The sequence below is a fragment of the Acipenser ruthenus genome, chromosome 2, assembly GCF_902713425.1.
Source record: "Acipenser ruthenus chromosome 2, fAciRut3.2 maternal haplotype, whole genome shotgun sequence".
Taxonomy (NCBI): domain Eukaryota; kingdom Metazoa; phylum Chordata; class Actinopteri; order Acipenseriformes; family Acipenseridae; genus Acipenser; species Acipenser ruthenus.
This window is the reverse complement of record NC_081190.1, coordinates 8,876,737-8,899,528: the sequence shown is the minus strand read 5'-3', so window position 1 is coordinate 8,899,528 and position 22,792 is coordinate 8,876,737. Positions and strand designations below refer to the sequence as shown.

General features: G+C 39.6%; 1 protein-coding gene across 3 annotated transcripts in view; it reads right to left on the bottom strand.

Annotated features, from left to right (window-relative positions):
- Positions 1 to 26: 26 nt before the first annotated feature.
- LOC117403733 (high affinity cAMP-specific and IBMX-insensitive 3',5'-cyclic phosphodiesterase 8B-like) overlaps positions 27 to 22,792 on the bottom strand; it is a 77,203-nt gene continuing 54,437 nt past the window's right edge. For all 3 annotated transcript variants that reach the window (XM_058988476.1, XM_058988463.1, XM_058988473.1), the window contains 16 exons: positions 22,595 to 22,673; positions 21,446 to 21,586; positions 20,326 to 20,414; positions 19,845 to 19,899; positions 18,869 to 18,920; positions 17,390 to 17,467; positions 16,299 to 16,375; positions 15,147 to 15,311; positions 14,450 to 14,492; positions 14,124 to 14,259; positions 13,555 to 13,753; positions 12,645 to 12,862; positions 12,174 to 12,312; positions 11,727 to 11,894; positions 6,010 to 6,139; positions 27 to 4,609 (listed from right to left, as the gene is read on the bottom strand). In XM_058988476.1, the coding sequence (XP_058844459.1) occupies positions 4,500 to 4,609; positions 6,010 to 6,139; positions 11,727 to 11,894; positions 12,174 to 12,312; positions 12,645 to 12,862; positions 13,555 to 13,753; positions 14,124 to 14,259; positions 14,450 to 14,492; positions 15,147 to 15,311; positions 16,299 to 16,375; positions 17,390 to 17,467; positions 18,869 to 18,920; positions 19,845 to 19,899; positions 20,326 to 20,414; positions 21,446 to 21,586; positions 22,595 to 22,673 (1,879 nt within the window). In that variant the 3' untranslated portion in view covers positions 27 to 4,499. The remainder of the gene's footprint in view (positions 4,610 to 6,009; positions 6,140 to 11,726; positions 11,895 to 12,173; positions 12,313 to 12,644; positions 12,863 to 13,554; positions 13,754 to 14,123; positions 14,260 to 14,449; positions 14,493 to 15,146; positions 15,312 to 16,298; positions 16,376 to 17,389; positions 17,468 to 18,868; positions 18,921 to 19,844; positions 19,900 to 20,325; positions 20,415 to 21,445; positions 21,587 to 22,594; positions 22,674 to 22,792) is intronic.

Below are 22,792 nucleotides of genomic sequence, written 5' to 3'. Positions count from 1 at the left end.
AAAAGTGACACTGTTATCAAACATACAGCATGGGGATATGAGCAGTGAAATAAAATATTTCAAATCTATCAGATTTACACAATCAAAGTGGAAAGTTACAGATGTATCCAGACGTGAACGGGATTAATGTGTACACATTTTCTTTTTCTTTGTTTTTTTTGTTACAAACAATAAAACTTTTCAAAAATACACACAATTTAAAATTATTATACAATGTCATATTTTATCAGTCCATGACCAAGTAGATAGATGATTCTATTAAAAATAGAGCTTATATACAATTCTGCGTGGCCAGCTACATACAGTCCTAACTGAGATATAAAACGTATTAAAAAAAAAAAAAAACCAGTTGGCACAAAGTTTGTACCTGTAGTTACACATACTGTAAAAAGAACACACAAAAACACAAAGAAAAACTCCTTTGTAGACAATCCTTCTTATCACTCCTGATATTACATCATTTTAAATGTTAACATTTAGTGCTCATGAAAGTCAACGTTGCCGGGGACTGAAGTCCTCTACACAGCACCTCTCTAAGCTCCAAAGATTCCCAATGTGGGCTGGATCTTGTGCCAGAGCAGCAAACAGCGCACTATTCTCATGGAGTCTTTAGTAGCATGCCCTCCTGACCGCTAAAAACTAGGCTGATAAACAGAGCTTCTACATTAACCCATTAAGTACCAAATTAACTTCTTTGACAAAATCAGAACACAAGCTGTATTTACGTAATTTGACACATTACATTTAGACATAACTTTTGCTGTTAACAAAATTAGAGTAAGTTATCATAACAATATAGTTAAACAGAACATTAAAATAACATGTAGATGCCAGTTAAAAATGCTCCAAAAAATGACAATGTGGCCTGTCCTCAAATGAGAACAATGGCACTTAACTGGCAAAGATGGGAATCGCTTTTGGTCTCTGGTGTCATGCACCTTGAATCAATGACAAATCCCTCCCCCTTTTCATAAGTATAATGTTTCGAGTTGAACGAGGGAATTCAACATGTTTTTTAGAGTTGGTTAAAAAAAAAACTTTCATCCAAACTAAGCACTTAAACTTCCTCAAGGACAAGACAGTGTTTAACTCTTTGAAAGCCACTCTGACAATCTTTCTTGCATTCAACCTTTTAATTTCGCCTGAAAACGATACTTAAGAATTACAACCTCCACAATTGATAGGAATTATGATTAACTTAAAAGTGACAATATACAAAGTAGCCAGGCAGTTCCATTTCTTATTATGGAATGTTCCCTCACTGTACAGTTCTGATGGTAGTGTAAAGATTAATACAAATACACAACAAAGTGCTTTTGTGATTGTTTAAAAAAATACCCTGGCTTTCCCTTGATAAAACAGTAGTATTATAGCAGAAAAAAAAACATGGTGAAATGTTACCAAGCTTTGTAAGTTCTGTCTTGCAGAAATGAAAGCTGTGCTAGAATATAAACATGATTCATGTTTTGTGCTTCAGTTTTACAATACTTTCTTAAAAATGCAAGGATAAAATAACATGTGGCTGCTACTCTACACTGATGAGAACATTACTTTAGTTCTTAGCAAAGGCTTAAATCAGCAGTCATTATAGGCATGCAAAATAAATTGTACCGGGTATAAGGACTCGTCCCCACTCACACCTGACAAACACTGTGTCAGCTTGTTTTGAACAGACAGGAGATTAAAATGATGGATGGCTTTTAATATCTCTGATGCACATAAAATCAGCTAACCCTTTTTAGCAAAGGTTAAGTGCTTGTAATAAGGCAGTTTATGTAGATGACGCTTCGCCTTTGGTTGAATAGTTAATTTAGCACTTTAGGGATCCGTTATAAACGGTCATCTGCAATCTATAAACATGTTATTAATTATAACACTAAATTACAATGCACTTTTGAAATCATGTTTCTGGTACATGGTTTAAGAATATAGTATACATTATTACAAGATTCATACACAGAATATACCCACTTAGAACAGACCCCCTGGACTAAAGGGTTATCCCTTTATCATATACACAAACATGTCTTCTTACTTAACATTCTTAATAGCTGTAAAACACTATATATGTACATTAAATGTCATAATTTTACATTATACTGCATCATACTGGCTTCCCATTTGTTCAGCTGAGGGGGTAGCTAATATAGCTCCATAGGCTGGAATAACTAGCTGTAGTAAATCATTTCAATTAAAAACATAATAATAATTACAATCATAATGGTTCATCATTCTGTAACAGGATAGCACATTATCCGTGATTTGAGCTCTCTGTTATTTCTTTAATTTGGGAAAGTTTGAGTTAACTAGTAACTTGGGAGTCTACAATAAGAAGCTACCGTATTTGAAGAATGCAATGTGATACTAAAAACCTTTCTATTTCATATGATTGTATTAACCCCTTTTTGCGTTTCATATCGAGTTTTCACTGGGTTCAATGTCAGATTTAATATTGGAAAAGAAATACAAAAATAACATTTCTAACTTAACTGTTCAATCACAGACTCTTTCTAGTACTGGAGTTGACTACTGTTTGCAGTACTGAGGAAAGAAGTGTACGGCTGCTCTGTGCAAATCCAATCTGTTAGCATGTCCCGCTCGAATGATCCTCCATACGTGTCTGTATTTTAACAACGAAAACATCAAATAAAACCTGTCCAATACACAACGAGTAAAGAAAACACACCAAACTGCAGAATAAATCATAGTCGTGGAGTGTGTATACACTACATATAACAACCATACATAATGGCTTATACAGGTAGAATCTGCCAAAAAAGGCACTTTACAATTTATCACAGGCTAGAGTCTAGGCTAGTTCAACCCTGTGCTTCTATAACAGGGCTCGAAATGCGTTCTTCCATCTGAGGCACTGCTGCTCATTACTTTAACACATATCTTTCAAGTCACCTAATGCTATTGCTTGATCGTAGCACAGGACCAGTAAAGTCTCAATTTTCACATCCTAAGGGTGAAGTAACCTCAAAGTTTTAAAATCGTAAAGGTACAGGTTATTCAGTGTTGTTTCAAGTTTCCTGTTGTTTTCGATGGCACCACTAGGGGGTGGCTGTTGGCCTAAGTTCACCCTGTAAAAAAAACATCTTTAAAATGTATACTAGCATGATTTCTAAAATAGTAGTCATAAGAGACCTTGAACAATAAAGTAATGATACTGCAGGCAGTTCATTTCACCTGTAAAAGTGTTTCCAGCAAGAAATAGCAGCACAGCAGGCACTGGAAGGGAGCAGTCCTCAAATATTTATGTCAAAAAGTGTGTGAAACGCCAGCTTTATGAACATAGGAAATAAGCAAATAATAAAGCGGTCACAGCCAAGCTTGCTAGGAGATTGCTGTTTTTGATTCTGAATTGATTCTAGTTAGTTGACTTCAACCCAATGCAATTTAAGACGTATTTGTTACACTTGTATTAACCCACATTATTGTCGTACCCTCCCCCTGTATCCTGAGGAGGTCCATCTTAAACCATGTGGATAAGAGAGACAGCAGGGGTCTGTGGGATCAGGCTGCTGCAAAGGTTCCTACTGTGACATCTGAGCAAGGCTGGAGTCTGATCTTCATATAGCTTCTCATCTGATGGAGGCACTCCTTGGCAAATGATCTTCAATGACAATGAAGTGGCACACAATGGCAGTGCTTTGATTCTGCACATAAGAGACTACTCAGAATGACATCACAGCGGTAACACTTTATCATTCCTGCATACCAGGGCTATTCAAATGGTTTGAACCAATGCACACCGATCCATGCAGTGCCACAGTGCCATACCAGAACCACTGTGCAATGTTTCTTCCAAATCAATTGTGTTGCAATTGCTGCCACTGCTGTGGTGTGGAAATGGATCTGCTACTATTTCTTCAGTGTAATACAGTGGTAAGCCAATGGTACTTTTATCAAGTGATTTAGTGAGACATAAAGCAGTAACAATGTGTGGATTAAAAAAACTCTTAAACTGAGGGAACGCAAAGCCACTTTTTTGAGGAACAGAGGCTTGAAACTTGGTTCCAGGAGACCGGGTGATCTAGTTTGAGGCAACTTTGCTGTATCAAACCCCAAGTCTCCCCTGGTGTGTCATGCAGTGGCCTGAAACCTAGTCTCCTGAAACCAAGTACCAAGCCACAAAGTGACTTTGTGTTCCCGCAGGTTTAGTAATCATAAATACCTAACATTATTTCTCTTACCCCACCCCTAGTTTTAAACCAAATGTCTCTACAAACATAATGTGGATTGTATTTCTGGGGAAAGGACTGATCTTCACAAAACAGCAGTTTCCAACCGCCTCTGTTGTTAAGTTGTCAGGCACAGTGTAGCACAATTCTAATGTTGCAATTGTTGTTTTTTTGCAGCCCAACTCTATGATACTGTAAACCATCTTGGCAAAATGCAGTAAAAATTCTCTTTCCCATGACAGTTTTTTCTGATAAAATCACAGTGAGAAGGAGTGAGATCGAGGGGCTGCATTCAAGATCTTGTTGATGATGTCACAGATCTGGAGGGGGTCTGAGGCTCTTACACTTCATTTCATCCAATGCTTTCCAGTACTTGTGGTTTTCAGCCAAGTGTTGCATCAAGCCAGGCAGATTGGCAAAAGCTAGATGGGAAACAATAACACAGTAAAGACAGTCACATGAAGGAAAACTGGAAAAAGCTCCTGCCAAGTTAGCTGAACCCTAGAGAAAATCCCACCCCCTTTACAAATTGCTGTAACAAAGAAAAAAAAGTTCCTTTACTGCAGTTGAATTCCACCAAAACACAGAAGCCACCCTGAATGGAAATCTCAGCTGGTACAGTATAAACTGCACCACAGAACAGATGTTTATGGGATTGTTCTGAAACAGCTCTAAGGCAATGGCTCATTAAGTTTCCATCCTTGGCCTCTGCACGCCATTGGGGACAGCAGTGACAATCTGCTCAGGACAGTCCATCTCTTGCAGTTCAGGGACCACAATGATAGTCTGGAGCCACACCAGCCCTGGCCTGAGGGCTCTCGAGCTGGGTAGTGTCTGTTGCTTTGGTTCGGTGGGTTCAAAGAGACAGTTGGCTTGACAGCGAGAGCATAGCTCACCCATTGATCCTCATGATCAGTAAGTGGGTTGAAGAAGGGAGGGAACATTAAAATCAGGCATTTCCGATTGGATAGAAAAACAAGGTTTTGTTCTTAATAATCTAGTGTTTTTTGGCAATGTTATGCTTGAGTCAAACGAGGGCAAATTTGAGAAAATGAATAAATAATAATGAAAAAATCTATATTAAGCATCACTCTGTAGTCTAGAGGGACTCTGAGAGCATTACATAAAGGCCAAGGCCACATCTTTCTGAAGAACAAGAACAACTAATGTGTGTTCTTTTGTGTCTGAATGTGTGTGAGTGCCAGTGTACACTTACACCGAGCTGAGTATTATTATTATTATTTGTTTATTTAGCAGACGCCTTTATCCAAGGCGACTTACAGACACTAGGGTGTGTGAAGGAAGCATCAGCTGCAGAGTCACTTACAATTACGTCTCACCCGAAAGACGGAGCACAAGGAGGTTAAGTGACTTGCTCAGGGTCACACAATGAGTCAGTGGCTGAGGTGGGATTTGAACCGGGGACCGTCTGGTTACAAGCCCTTTTCTTTAACCACTGGACCACACAGCCAGTGTACACTTATACCAAGCTGAATATGTGTGTGAGTGTACACTTATACTGAGATCTTACAATCTCTCAATGTGAAAAAAAAAAAAAAGTTAAATGTCAGTGCTCTTACAAAATATAATGCTAATAAGCTAAATCAGAAGTGAGTCCGTGCTGAACTTTCTCCTGCTAGCTGGCAGATGATTCTGAGAACAGAGTCCACAGGAACTGTGTACGTGCCTCCTCCTTTCTTCAATGAAGTGGTTTGGAGGAGCATGGCTATACTGGGAGCGGGTGGGCTCCATGTTACGGACCAGTAATACTGATTCAATTAAAGTAACAAACGAATCAACCGAATCAACCAAGAAATCTCACCATCCCAGGCATCAAACATGTCGGTGATGAAGTAATCGATAAATGAGATCTGAGACTTTGGAATGCTGCAAGTATTCCGATCAAACACTGGCATGACCACAGGCAGCCCTTGTCTCTTCTCTTCATCGGTCTGAAAAACAGAGTGTGTATTTAAGACACTTCCTGTCTGTCCTTTTTTTCTTAATCGTGGAATATTCCAGCAAATTGCATAACCCATACTTTAAAAAATTGTAAAAAAAAAAACCACATACAAATCAATTTTAAAACAAAGATAGAATCACAGTGATTAAAAACAGTTTGTGGTGTAACTGCCCTTTTGAATTACTGATTGTAATGTAATAGTTTTGACCACCTTCTTAAATCCTGGTCACAGACCAGAGTCCAATAAAAGATAATCAGCTCCCAGTAACCGGATGAGCATTGCTGAGCTGAATGGCTTCCTCTCGTTTGTCATGCTTCTTACGTTCTTATGTATGATATCTAACCCAGTCAGCCTACAAACAGGAGAGGAGATGTGATGATATCTAATCTAGTCAATCAGTACAAACAGGAGAGGAGATGTGATGATATCTAATCCAGTCAATCAGTACAAACAGGAGAGGAGATGTGATGATATCTAACCCAGTCAGTATAAACAAGAGAGGAGATGTGATGATATCTAATCTAGTCAATCTACAAACAGGAGAGGAGATGTGATGATATCTAACACAGTCAGTATAAACAAGAGAGGAGATGTGATGATATCTAATCCAGTCAGTACAAACAGGAGAGGAGATGTGATGATATCTAATCCAGTCAGTACAAACAGGAGAGGAGATGTGATGATATCTAATCCAGTCAGTACAAACAGGATAGGAGATGTGATGATATCTAATCCAGTCAGTACAAACAGGAGAGGAGATGTGATGATATCTAATCCAGTCAGTATAAACAAGAGAGGAGATGTGATGATATCTAATCCAGTCAGTACAAACAGGAGAGGAGATATTATGATATATAATCCAGTCAGTACAAACAGGAGAGGAGATGTGATGATATCTAATCCAGTCAGTACAAACAGGAGAGGAGATGTGATGATATCTAATCCAGTCAGTACAAACAGGAGAGGAGATGTGATGATATCTAATCCAGTCAGTACAAACAGGAGAGGAGATATGATGATATATAATCCAGTCAGTACAAACAGGAGAGGAGATGTGATGATATCTAATCTAGTCAATCAGTACAAACAGGAGAGGAGATGTGATGATATCTAATCCAGTCAATCAGTACAAACAGGAGAGGAGATGTGTTGATATCTAATCCAGTCAGTACAAACAGGAGAGGAGATGTGATGATATATAATCCAGTCAATCTACAAACAGGAGAGGAGATGTGATGATATCTAACACAGTCAGTATAAACAAGAGAGGAGATGTGATGATATCTAATCTAGTCAATCAGTACAAACAGGATAGGAGATGTGATGATATCTAATCCAGTCAGTACAAACAGGAGAGGAGATGTGATGATATCTAATCCAGTCAATCTACAAACAGGAGAGGAGATGTGATGATATCTAATCCAGTCAGTACAAACAGGAGAGGAGATATGATGATATACAATCCAGTCAGTACAAACAGGAGAGGAGATGTGATGATATCTAATCCAGTCAATCTACAAACAGGAGAGGAGATGTGATGATATCTAATCCAGTCAGTATAAACAGGAGAGGAGATATTATGATATATAATCCAGTCAGTACAAACAGGAGAGGAGATATTATGATATATAATCCAGTCAGTACAAACAGGAGAGGAGATGTGATGATATCTAATCCAGTCAATCTACAAACAGGAGAGGAGATGTGATGATATCTAATCCAGTCAGTATAAACAAGAGAGGAGATGTGATGATATCTAATCCAGTCAGTACAAACAGGAGAGGAGATATTATGATATATAATCCAGTCAGTACAAACAGGAGAGGAGATGTGATGATATCTAATCCAGTCAGTACAAACAGGAGAGGAGATGTGATGATATCTAATCCAGTCAGTACAAACAGGAGAGGGGATGTGATGATATCTAATCCAGTCAGTACAAACAGGAGAGGAGATATGATGATATATAATCCAGTCAGTACAAACAGGAGAGGAGATGTGATGATATCTAATCCAGTCAATCTACAAACAGGAGAGGAGATGTGATGATATCTAATCCAGTCAATCTACAAACAGGAGAGGAGATGTGATGATCTCTAATCCAGTCAGTACAAACAGGAGAGGAGATGTGATGATATATAATCCAGTCAATCTACAAACAGGAGAGGAGATGTGATGATATCTAACACAGTCAGTATAAACAAGAGAGGAGATGTGATGATATCTAATCTAGTCAATCAGTACAAACAGGATAGGAGATGTGATGATATCTAATCCAGTCAGTACAAACAGGAGAGGAGATGTGATGATATCTAATCCAGTCAATCTACAAACAGGAGAGGAGATGTGATGATATCTAATCCAGTCAGTACAAACAGGAGAGGAGATGTGATGATATCTAATCCAGTCAGTACAAACAGGAGAGGAGATGTGATGATATCTAATCCAGTCAGTACAAACAGGATAGGAGATGTGATGATATCTAATCCAGTCAGTACAAACAGGAGAGGAGATGTGATGATATCTAATCCAGTCAGTATAAACAAGAGAGGAGATGTGATGATATCTAATCCAGTCAGTACAAACAGGAGAGGAGATATGATGATATATAATCCAGTCAGTACAAACAGGAGAGGAGATGTGATGATATCTAATCCAGTCAATCTACAAACAGGAGAGGAGATGTGATGATATCTAATCCAGTCAATCTACAAACAGGAGAGGAGATGTGATGATCTCTAATCCAGTCAGTACAAACAGGAGAGGAGATGTGATGATATATAATCCAGTCAATCTACAAACAGGAGAGGAGATGTGATGATATCTAACACAGTCAGTATAAACAAGAGAGGAGATGTGATGATATCTAATCTAGTCAATCAGTACAAACAGGATAGGAGATGTGATGATATCTAATCCAGTCAGTACAAACAGGAGAGGAGATGTGATGATATCTAATCCAGTCAATCTACAAACAGGAGAGGAGATGTGATGATATCTAATCCAGTCAGTACAAACAGGAGAGGAGATGTGATGATATCTAATCCAGTCAGTACAAACAGGAGAGGAGATGTGATGATATCTAATCCAGTCAGTACAAACAGGATAGGAGATGTGATGATATCTAATCCAGTCAGTACAAACAGGAGAGGAGATGTGATGATATCTAATCCAGTCAGTATAAACAAGAGAGGAGATGTGATGATATCTAATCCAGTCAGTACAAACAGGAGAGGAGATATTATGATATATAATCCAGTCAGTACAAACAGGAGAGGAGATGTGATGATATCTAATCCAGTCAGTACAAACAGGAGAGGAGATGTGATGATATCTAATCCAGTCAGTACAAACAGGAGAGGAGATGTGATGATATCTAATCCAGTCAGTACAAACAGGAGAGGAGATATGATGATATATAATCCAGTCAGTACAAACAGGAGAGGAGATGTGATGATATCTAATCTAGTCAATCAGTACAAACAGGAGAGGAGATGTGATGATATCTAATCCAGTCAATCAGTACAAACAGGAGAGGAGATGTGTTGATATCTAATCCAGTCAGTACAAACAGGAGAGGAGATGTGATGATATATAATCCAGTCAATCTACAAACAGGAGAGGAGATGTGATGATATCTAACACAGTCAGTATAAACAAGAGAGGAGATGTGATGATATCTAATCTAGTCAATCAGTACAAACAGGATAGGAGATGTGATGATATCTAATCCAGTCAGTACAAACAGGAGAGGAGATGTGATGATATCTAATCCAGTCAATCTACAAACAGGAGAGGAGATGTGATGATATCTAATCCAGTCAGTACAAACAGGAGAGGAGATATGATGATATACAATCCAGTCAGTACAAACAGGAGAGGAGATGTGATGATATCTAATCCAGTCAATCTACAAACAGGAGAGGAGATGTGATGATATCTAATCCAGTCAGTATAAACAGGAGAGGAGATATTATGATATATAATCCAGTCAGTACAAACAGGAGAGGAGATATTATGATATATAATCCAGTCAGTACAAACAGGAGAGGAGATGTGATGATATCTAATCCAGTCAATCTACAAACAGGAGAGGAGATGTGATGATATCTAATCCAGTCAGTATAAACAAGAGAGGAGATGTGATGATATCTAATCCAGTCAGTACAAACAGGAGAGGAGATATTATGATATATAATCCAGTCAGTACAAACAGGAGAGGAGATGTGATGATATCTAATCCAGTCAGTACAAACAGGAGAGGAGATGTGATGATATCTAATCCAGTCAGTACAAACAGGAGAGGGGATGTGATGATATCTAATCCAGTCAGTACAAACAGGAGAGGAGATATGATGATATATAATCCAGTCAGTACAAACAGGAGAGGAGATGTGATGATATCTAATCCAGTCAATCTACAAACAGGAGAGGAGATGTGATGATATCTAATCCAGTCAATCTACAAACAGGAGAGGAGATGTGATGATCTCTAATCCAGTCAGTACAAACAGGAGAGGAGATGTGATGATATATAATCCAGTCAATCTACAAACAGGAGAGGAGATGTGATGATATCTAACACAGTCAGTATAAACAAGAGAGGAGATGTGATGATATCTAATCTAGTCAATCAGTACAAACAGGATAGGAGATGTGATGATATCTAATCCAGTCAGTACAAACAGGAGAGGAGATGTGATGATATCTAATCCAGTCAATCTACAAACAGGAGAGGAGATGTGATGATATCTAATCCAGTCAGTACAAACAGGAGAGGAGATATGATGATATACAATCCAGTCAGTACAAACAGGAGAGGAGATGTGATGATATCTAATCCAGTCAATCTACAAACAGGAGAGGAGATGTGATGATATCTAATCCAGTCAGTATAAACAAGAGAGGAGATGTGATGATATCTAATCCAGTCAGTACAAACAGGAGAGGAGATATTATGATATATAATCCAGTCAGTACAAACAGGAGAGGAGATGTGATGATATCTAATCCAGTCAGTACAAACAGGAGAGGAGATGTGATGATATCTAATCCAGTCAGTACAAACAGGAGAGGGGATGTGATGATATCTAATCCAGTCAGTACAAACAGGAGAGGAGATATGATGATATATAATCCAGTCAGTACAAACAGGAGAGGAGATGTGATGATATCTAATCCAGTCAATCTACAAACAGGAGAGGAGATGTGATGATATCTAATCCAGTCAATCTACAAACAGGAGAGGAGATGTGATGATCTCTAATCCAGTCAGTACAAACAGGAGAGGAGATGTGATGATATATAATCCAGTCAATCTACAAACAGGAGAGGAGATGTGATGATATCTAACCCAGTCAGTATAAACAAGAGAGGAGATGTGATGATATCTAATCTAGTCAATCAGTACAAACAGGATAGGAGATGTGATGATATCTAATCCAGTCAGTACAAACAGGAGAGGAGATGTGATGATATCTAATCCAGTCAATCTACAAACAGGAGAGAAGATGTGATGATATATAATCCAGTCAGTACAAACAACAGAGGACATTTTTTATCTCTTCCAGATTACCTGTGCAAAGTACTCCTCTGAGATGCGTCCAGCCCACTCTATGCAGAGTTCCAGGGGCCGGCAGGGGTTGGCCACGTCTGCACACTTGATCAGCATGCGCTTGATGAGCAGTCGGTTCTCCGGTGAGTTCTTTATACTCGCTGGGCACTCACAGTCGCATCCTTCACTCTGTGACAGACAGACACAGTCACTACAGCAGTTCGAAGGCAGGCTCATATATATCAAAGGTACACTGACGCACAAGATTTCATTCCTTGTCAGCATTCTGTTGGCATTTCATTTCTATCTATCACTATCTGTTACCATAGAGACCTGGTTTTCGAAGCTTGGTAAAATATCACTGAACATTTAACCCTTACTGTGTTTTGAAAATAATCCAGCATTTGTTAACACAACACAAATCTTAGCACAGCCCTGCAAAGTAGACACGCCAAATAAAATGCTTACATTGGAACTGGTTTCTTCTATAGCTGCTATCGGCTTGTTGATGCTGTTTACAAACTTGTTCACATGCTCAAAGTGCTTCGTCATCTCTGTTGCCAGGACCATGTCAATAATAGCCTGCCGCAGTGTACGATACTGTGTTCTAAACCAGTGGAGAAACAGTATATTAGTATAGCCACAGAGTCCTGAGGCCAGGGAATACCAGTACAGCAGCACACGTAGGTTTAGTCTGAGGATCTGTTGTAAGTACTTAGTAATGTGTCTATAATTGTGTTGTCCAGGATGTTCGAAACAATATGTATCAGTATTATACATGTAACTAAGGCACTCGTGAGAAGCCTTATATTGAACACTCTTAAAAGTACAGATTGAATTAGCTTGTGTATGTGTACAAGTGAGTGCCAGTGTTTGCTAACGAACAGCCAATAATACATTAGTTGTATTGCTAAGAGTGCCAGGAGTGAAGTGCCTGACCTCTCCATGTTGATGAAGACGTTGCACTGTCGGTCGCGAGTGGTGAGCTGGAAAGCCAGGGCTGCATGGTGACTCTCCAGCACAGCCATGTCATTGTACAGCACAGCGAGCTCGCTGCCTGCGTTGCACAGGAAGGAGTTGGTGCGGCCGGGGTGATCCACATCGTGCACCGTCGCTGCAATGAGAGCAGCTACCTCATCCAGCTGGTCCAGACTGCCCTGAAGCACATGCAAGAGGGGGGAGTGTGTGACGTCACCGACATTCATTCATACAGAACCGCTGAAGTGCTTTCCATTTGCATGTGCACAGAGTGGTGTCCAAATACAATGACTGGCATACCCAATGAGAAGCTTGGAAGCGGCAGGTACTGCGATAGGACCACTTCCCAAATCTCTATAATGAAATGCAGTGTATCCATGTACCGTACAGGGCATTTTTCTTTAAATCTTTCTGCTTGACAGTGCATAAGAGACTGTGATGTCAAAAAAGCAGTTTCACCAGCACAGTGAAGAGTGAGGCTCTTATACTCACCTGTGGGGTATACAGAGATCAACGCCTTTTTTGTATTTGTTTTGAGCAAGTTTGATGTCCATCATATGTTACCACCCACCTTACTGGCACAATTCTTTAATGCACACATTGTAACAACATATAACCCACAACAGCAGTGCCATTAAGACATCACCTGGATAGCATGAGGTGAAGTGCTCTGAGTTCATAAAGGAAAACACAAGAGGCTAACCTCATGGACCATGACAGCCACAGCATGTCAAAAATATTTTAGACATAATAATAATTGAGATTTTTTTTTTATTTTGCAAAATGTAGCAGAGCTTAGCTTACCAAGCCTCTTTTAACATCTCACTACTGGGTTGATGTTTCACCTGTAAAGCAACTCGATTCTTCTTACCTTGACTCTCTCTTTCTGAAGAAAGTAGGCTGTGGCGTGTAGGACGTCGGCTGCGTGCGTGGAGTTGTGGTAAGAGTTGGACGCGTGGTAATTAGCCTCGATAACCTGGAGCCAGGATTTCAGCGTAGCCTCCGTGCAGTTCAGAAACTCACACACACCAAAGCGGGCAAAGATCTTCAATCCGAGGTAGGTGAGAGGTCTGGAAATGAGAGACAAACATGCATGTACATTCTGTCAATAGCAATAACGATGGGATCATAAAGAGCTCCTCGCTGTGACCCAGTTAAACTGAGGTCATGTGACTTGACAACATGCAAACCCAGAAACACCTTGCTCTTAAAACTGCAGCGATCATTCATTATTGAAGTGAAATCCCATTTATTGACATTAGATTCCAATCCCAATGTTAAACTGTATTTGCAGCTAAATTTGCAAATCATGTTGGCAATGTAACTTATATTCCACGCACACACCAGTAATAAGAGAGGAATTCTCAAAGCAATCATTTAATATTATAATATGAAATATGCAGCAGTGGCCAGTCAATCAGCTTTTGATTTTTTTCTCACCGCTTGTTTGTGGCAGCCTCCAGATCTAAAATGTTGAAATCCCACATCTCTTCATTGTTCAGCAGCTGTGCTATTCGAGGAGGGATGTCATTGGGGGTGGTGGGCATCACCAGGTGACTTTGAATTTGGGTCACATCTAAAGGAAAACAGAAAGATAACCATGTGAAAAAAAAAAACATTATCACGCAACATATTTGAACTGAGCCTTGCTATTCGCCTGACACACAGTCATTTCTATAAAATTACACAGACGTGCTCAGAGCTGTTCTGTAGTGTGGGTACTGTTACCAGTTTCAGCCTGACTGAATTATTGTGTTTGTACTTACTCTTGGAGAAGATATCATTCCCAGAAGGTTTGCGCAGTCCGTCCTGTAACACAATTTGTAAAGTTATAAAAACATGAAAGACGACCGTCGCTCCTCTGACATGTATAAATCACGTAAGTAAGCTTGTCAAAGTGAACACTGGGTGCAAGGCTTTCCTAAAATGAATATATTCCCTTTATATGAACAGTAACACAATATTTTTATTTCAACTCCCACCTGCTTCACGGTAGAGTATAGAATATCACATGATTGCTCAGGTATAACACAACAACAACAACAACATGGGAACACCACCCAGTTAGACTACACAATGGAGAGAACACAGAATTAATGCACACATCATTCAAAACAGGTAATAGATAGGTATAAAGTATGGCGTCTGTGTTATACTGTATGTATTATTATTATTATTATTTATTTCTTAGGAGACTCCCTTATCCAGGGTGACTTACAATTGTTACAAGATATCACATTATTTTTACATACAATTACCCATGTATACAGTTGGGTTTTTACTGGAGCAATCTAGGTAAAGTACCTTGCTCAAGGGTACAGCAGCAATGTCCCCACCTTGGATTGAAGCCACGACCCTCTGGGCAAGAGTCCAGAGCCCTAACCACTACTGCACACTGCTTATGTACCATAAGGGTTAGCATCTTGAACTAAACAGCCGCAGATTCAAATGTTTCCAACTCACAGTCATGAGACCTCCGACAAGGTCACTGGTGTGTGGGTCATCATCTTTACTCCCGAGCTGGGGGGAGTACAGCTCTGTGGTTCGGAGGATTTCTAGCACTCTGTCCAGGGCCTCCGCTACTGTCACGGGACTGTTCTCCTGGGCAGCATTGATAATGTTGATAACCTAAAGAAACACACGCAATATTAGCATCTTTCTTTAAAACTACACACCCACAAGCTCAACCTTCCTAGTCATGCAACTGCAGTGTTCATCAATGAATTCCGCTCCCTGGCTGCAGAAGCCTTTGCTGTTTGGTTCCACTCTTAGGACTTGTTTGTGCAGTGTGTGGTACAGCACTGTTCTTTACCTGTGAACCTTCCTTATGTAACAGGGCAGAGGCTGGGCGTGAACTGGCAACCCCATGCACCGCAAGTGAGTGTCTTTACCACAATACAAGAGCCAGGCTCGTCTGCATTCGTGGTTTCAGAGGTTTTAACCTCGTCTCATCTCAACGACTGGGGACACAATCCGTAACGGCAGTGTATCGCACAACACTGCCCATTACACTTACAGACTTGAGAGAGCCAGTGAGATTATGGGAATTTGTTGAAATGAGCAACAACTAGAAGGGTGTTTGCAATACAAAGCAGATCACTGCAATGTGCACTCACAAAATGCTTATGCTCATAATATCCAACTGGTAGTCTTTATGATTTTTGTGTGGTCGAGTTGATTTAATAATCTACAATTGTGTGTGTTGTTTGCCAAACCATTTTGAAGGTGTATAAATACAACAAGCCAAACTCTAGTTACAAGAGTCACAAACAGTCATAGAAACAAACATCCACACAATGAGGAAAACGAATACAAACAGTACAGTATAGAACCAGAACACACTGATTATAAAAACAATGATGCACAAGAGAACGGGGAGGTACATGGGTTACATTTGGAGTAAAAGGTTTTCCTCCATGGTGTTGTTATAATATTCATATGCCACGCCTACGTTTTTTTTGTTATATACTCAATCACATTCAAATGCAAGTGTTGACCCTCACCCCCTTTATTATGTAACATTCTGAAGGGGTAATAAGAGATGCTCCTGCAGCACAGTGTGCGTAACTCCGGTTTCACGTTCTTCCAGTATTCAGGTTTGCCGAACTCTCTTACCTTTGTAATGGGAGCCTCTATTGTCATGGAATGGATTTTAGCCATTGACGAGTACCTGCGGTTCTGTAAACTTGGAGCTGGTACAAAAACACATGCATATTTATATTAATGACATGACTTCAGAAACCTCTAAAAGCCCATCAAGAGTTCTCTGTTTTAATCTAAAGTACAGTCTTCCTGCTTGATAACAGAGCACAGAAATCACACTTACAGTAGGAGACCAATCAAGGAGGATATCTTTGCTATCATGTAATGGAAAATGCCTTTTTGTACATAAATGCAGACATTTTAAAGTAGGTTTGATGTCTTTTTTCGTGCTGGATCATATTTGGCTGTTTGTAACTAAGTGACCGTGAGAGTGAGATTTCTGATTCTGAAGTTCCAAGGGTGTGCTGACCACTCATTGGCTGAGACACTCGGTGAAAAGGATTATATCTCTTATGTAGGAATATAAAGAGGTTTATATCTCAACAGAACTAACATCCAGTCTGCCACATTCAATCAACCATGTACTGCGATCAAAAATTGTATTTCACTTTGTTTTGTTTTCGTTCATAACTTTCCCTGTGTTTTCACTATTAAGCATGTGCCTCAGACTCTATTTGCATGTTATCTGTTGCTAAATGTTAGCAAGCTTTTAATCCCATACAGTTTTATGACTATAGATCTGAGTGTATAGGCTAATACAGTGGTGCCAAATTCTGGTGCTGGAGGGCCATTGCACACCAGGTTTAATAGGAACAATTAAATAGGCAGAAGGCCTTAGGGCCTGGATGGAGATTTAATAAGTTCCATTGAACACATCAGCACATGGTGAGAACAATGAGCTGCAATTGAAGAGCCAGCTTTGCCCACCTTTGATCTAAAAGATCATTAAAGAGGTGAAATATGAAAATAACTGTGTAAGGTATGTGAAGATGTGTCACACATGTGTGCTCTTTCTCACTGATGCTTCCTCCTGGGTTTCAAGACTAATTGGGCTGAGTCAGTGCAAGTGTAATTGCTACAGTGTCAGTTCTGGGAACATGTCAGTGCTTGCTGTCCGCGTGAGGAACTGGAGAAACCACAAGCTGTTTTTCAGTTGCTCTTACCGTCACTGCCTCGAGATGTTATCGACTTGACGTCAATAGATTCTTTCCTCCTGTCCTTGTGCCTGGAAGACAAGGACTCTGGGAGTAAAAAAAAGACAAGGCAGAGAGGTCACATACTCTGCCAAACTGCACTGAACCGAAAAGAAAGGGTTGTTACTTTGGAATTTGAGACAAGTTCTCTAACCTGCATTTTAGTTATAATTACACATTCAACATAACGTGGGTTATCTATAACCTAGAATGTGACAGACTTGTAGCACTGGCTACAGCTAGACATGGGATGGGTTGTAGGTGTAATGCTGTCTTCCCATCAGACCTCAGTTCTGTCCAGAATGACTACTTTAACCTGCTCTGTATTCCCTGACCATTCCCAGTGCAGTTATGTTTTTATAGTGCTGCCAAACTGTTGAGTAGCAGATTAACTACACTGTACAGCAGTTACAGTATTATTTTAATGTACATAAGAACATAAAAACATAAGAAACATAGTGACTCATGATGAATCTGTTCAGCTTGTTCCAAGCTGAACACATTCACTCTTTCAACCTGTCTTGCTCATTCCTTTAAAGAGTGAGCAGCGGGGTTCCGGAAAATATGGCGTTCCACTTCCCCATGTGTTGCTACAATTGTTTAGATAACGTACCTGTCATTTCTCTTTTCATTGTTAACATACTGACAACGTTTCACACTTATAACTTTAAAGTCTGTTTCAAAGCTCTTTTCAAAATGGCCGCTCTAGTGCACTGACAGTGTCAGGATTATTGTCCACATTGTCAAACAGATAACACAACAATAATGTCGTACAGAACAGAAAAGCCAGAGCACTTCTTGTTATGGTTTTTTTTTTTTTTTTGCTTTTTAATCTCTCTTCCTGCGGTGATTCAGAGGAAAGATCTCAAACCCCAGTGCACTAGAGCGGCCATTTAGAAAAGAGCTTTGATTTTAAAGTTATAAGTGTGAAATGTTGTCAGGATGTTAACAATGAAAAGAGAAATGACAGGTACGTTATCTAAACAATTGTAGCAACACATGGGGAAGTGGAACACCATATTTTCCGGAACCCCCGCTGCCCTTCTGGTTTCTCTTCAATGGACTCCCTTCAGGGCCACAATGTCCGTTTGGTACTGTGGTGACCAGAACTGAACACAGTACTCTAAGTGCAGTCTCACCAGAGCGTTATACAACCTCATCATTGCAACTTTAGGATTAATCATTCATGCTGCGCTTTGTCAAAGGCTCTTTGGAAATCTAAGTATATGATTTTTTTTGTGTGTGTCCAAGCCTTGCAGTGGCTTTTCAAGGAAGTCTAAGAGGTTTTCTGAATCCACCCTGGTTGTCTCCCATGATGCCCTTGCTATATAGATACTCCTCTAGTTCCCCTCTTATTATTGATTCAATCATTGCGCATGTGTTGGGGGTCTGTGGTTTCCTGGTTCTCTCCCTTTTACAATGAAGAAGATAAGCAGCAGATATTTGTACCTGTCTGTGAATTTTCTCCACAATATTTTTCATCACGGTGTATCTTGTATACCTGACAGTAGAATAAAAAAAACATCAGTTATTGTTAAAGAGTACAATAAAGAAGCGACTACACATAACACTGGATTCTGCTGTAAAACCACTTGCTGAGGACAAGTCATTTAATGTGACACAGGGACCTCCTTAAAAATCCTTACCTCCATATGAAGGGCATGAAGACACTGACCCAGGACAGATCTACTAATGACGCAACATGACATAACATTTTCCAATATCTATTACTGTTACACTGTCATATTACCCCGAGTATCAAACGTACTGCAAAATGAAATGCAGCCTAAAGTGGGATAAAGAAATGCACACAAAGTGACTGCAACAATCAATCCGAGTGACTCAAACCACCTTGAATGCAGACTGCAAGAAGAGAGAGCAAGAACACTGGCTGCTTAATTTAGCCTCTGATCTGACACCCAGCCTTGCCCAAGATCCTCACTGTAGACTTGTACCATAGCTGGGTCAAACCAAATCATTTTCAGGGACTTCATTGAAACTCTTATTTGTGCAACAGGTTGCAATGGTCACTTCATGTGATTTAATTTAATCTTCGTTTTTGACCAGCTGTGTCTGCAGGGTGGGACTATCCAAGGACAACCAGCAAACGTCGATCTTATCCAAAACCTGCCTTTCCTGTTACAGGGAATCAGAAAGACATGCGGCAACCTGGTTACTGTAGGAGTCAATCCGATTTGTTATTTTGTGATAAATCAGGATTCAGAAGGAATCAGAGCAGCTCCTATTGTTCCAGGATTGCTGCCCCTCTTTCTGGTTCACCGTGTCAGAGAAGGGGGATGTTTGCCTGGGAGCTGCTTGGGGTCCAGCAGTGGGGAGGCACCAGACTAATGCTTAAGAGAAGAACAAGCAACATCTCACCTGTTTATTATTGTCACTGCAAAGAGAAGAACAAGCAACATCTCACCTGTTTATTATTGTCACTGCAAAGTCGCTTGATAGAAACAAAATGTCTGATCTTCCTGGGGACAAAAAAATAAAAAGATTGGTCAAACTGAACTCATTATAAAAGCACAATCTAAATATACAATAATGCCCAATACGTAGTCAGTTTATTTTCTATACAAATGCTTGTTATTGTTGTGTATGTTTTTAGTTTGTGAATCGGAACTTACAGTAAACATAAGACTACAATCATCGCTAAAGTAGACGTAAATATAACTATGGCGTGTCAAAGTGTCAAAGAGACTCAAGCACTGTATTGTGCTTTAATTCCCATCCTTTTGAACCCAAGTAGTGATGCATGCAGGCGTACATGCACCAGACATTCTACCAAGATACAGCAATTAAATGCCATGATTGTTCTTGCATTGACTCAACGGTGCCTGAAAGAGGAATTAACAAGATAACTGAAGATAATGGTAAAAGTTAGAAAAGTGACCTCTCACCCTCCCTGGCCCATCACAGGTGTGATTTTCACATGCTGCTGTATGCTGTCCCCTGATTTCCTCCTGGCGTAGTACATCCCCTGCCATTCCTGAAGCAACATGAGCGATCAGCTTCAGGGGAAATTCAGCAGCTCGGGTTGGAGATCATTTTTATTAAAGAAATCAGAGTTTATTGCTATATGCAGTGCTAGTGGGGTGTGGGGCATGGAGCAGGAGCCAGGAGTCACTCTCAGTGGAGGTATAACTCGCAGCTGTCAGGCTGGGAGATGGAAATCATTGACCCCTAGAAAGGGAGCTCCCAGGAACGGTGAAATTCTAGATCAGCACTATTTTATTCCTAGCTTTTGTACCCAAAGTTCTTTTTAAAGCAGAAAGATGGCACAGGATCAGAAGCATGTATTTCCAAACAGATTTATTTAAAGGACAGAAAGGTTTGCTCAATTGGATTACCACCTATCACAATCCTGTATAGATGGTTTGAAATTAACATGGCCTGATGCTTTCTCTAACTTAACTGCGCTTTGGAAAATGACAATAAACTAATACAACCCCCATAAAACAGTTCAGAAAGGGTTATTGAACTGCAAAGTAAGTAATCAGGCAAAAATAACAAAACAAACACAGTCCTTAATAAAACATTCTTTAAAACAATTCATAAAGTTTTGTGAATAGGGTCCGGTGTATTCACATCAATTACTGTAGGCTAGAATTCTATCAGGATATGTTTTATATCAATAAGAATAGTCCTATATATAATACAGTGTCCAAGATTAAGTGGCATCTTCTATTTTACATGCCCTGTTAGATGTTTATTTTTTTATTCCATAACTTTGGTGAGCAAACTGACCTATTTTATTTATCTAAACCGTATTTAGATAACACTGTGCAGATCAATTGAATAGACCACATTGTGTGGCAGATTTCAAAAGCTTTTTACTCTATTAGAAAAAAAAAAAAACAATTCCAAAAGAGAAAAAAAGGTTACATTTTTTAAAATGGCCCTAAAATAAGCCCCTAAAGGAAAGTGAGTGAGTTGCTTGTGGTTTGGTAACGTTATTGGGTGATGCCAGCCCTGCCTAAGTCTTTGCAGATTGTCTTCACTGCAGCCTCCTGCACTCACCTTTCCCTTCTTGATGCACATGTTGATGGTGTCTAGGAGGTCCGCCCTGTTTTTGTCACTTTTAGGTAACACCGTCAGCTCTTTTCCTATCAGCTCTCCTTTACAATATCCCATCATCCGCTCAAAGGCTGGATTCACATACTGTAAGAAACAAACCTTTTTTTGTTATTTTGAAATGTAATACACATGCGCTGTTTCACTCTAAAAGAAGGTGCTTTATTATGAATAGGTAGAACAATAAACAAACAAATAAATTAAATAACAACGTGAAAGTACGAATATCCATTTTCAGACGGTCAAGCTGAAAACTGTGAACCAGTATTGAAAAGTGTTTTGATAATGGAATGCTATATTGAGCTGAGTGGCTTATTTTAACATTACAGAACTCTAGACGCTGTGGTTGACTTATGATGTTTGAGACTAAGATGAGGGAACACAAAACCACTTTTTTACAGTGAAACCTGGTTCCAGGAGACATGGGAGACCTAGTTTGAGGCAACTTTGCTGTATAAAATCCCCAAGGTCTCCCCTGGTGTGCCATGCAGTGGCCAGAAACCTAGTCTCCTGAAACTAAGCTCCAAGCCACAAAGTGACTTTGTGTTCCCTCTGCTTTAGTCTCCAGAATCCAGAGTTCCAGGATACTAACGTTAAAGTGCCTTTGTGGTCCAGTGCATAGTAATTCATTCAGAAACACCCACACTGTGTCCTGAGTCTGTGCTTGTAAATGGGCAATGAACCGCGAGTGGTGCAGGCTCCTTTACATACCATATTGCATCTCAAAAAAATAAATGATAGAGTCATTGCATATGTATTGTAACAAATATATATTCTATAAAGACAACTGATTCCCAAGATATAGGCTTCACTTGCTCAGCCAATCAGGTGTCAGTACAGCTAGGTCACTGTAACCTACATTCACAGTGCGCAAACAAGTCAATAGGTTTTCTGATTTGAAAAACAAAGTCAAATGACCACTGGCAAAAAGGATTTTGTTCGACCCATAATAGAATTAGACAAAGTGAATCATTCAAGACATCACAAGCCAATATCTTGAAGCATCATGACAGCAATATAACAACCATATTATACGAAGTCTGTATCTACAATACTATCAGCTGCAATAAGAACCCATGCTGCCTGTCACCATACCTGTATGATGTGGTCTTCACTGGTTATTTCTACTGCTTCTTGACAGTGCTCCAACGCGATAAACACGGAATTACAGGCTCTGGAAGTAACAAACAAACCAAAAAACACCACCATCAAATCAAAATATTCATCTTTATGACCCCTATCACAAAGGAAACAACGCTTCATATAAAACATGTTTCATACTTGAATGGAACC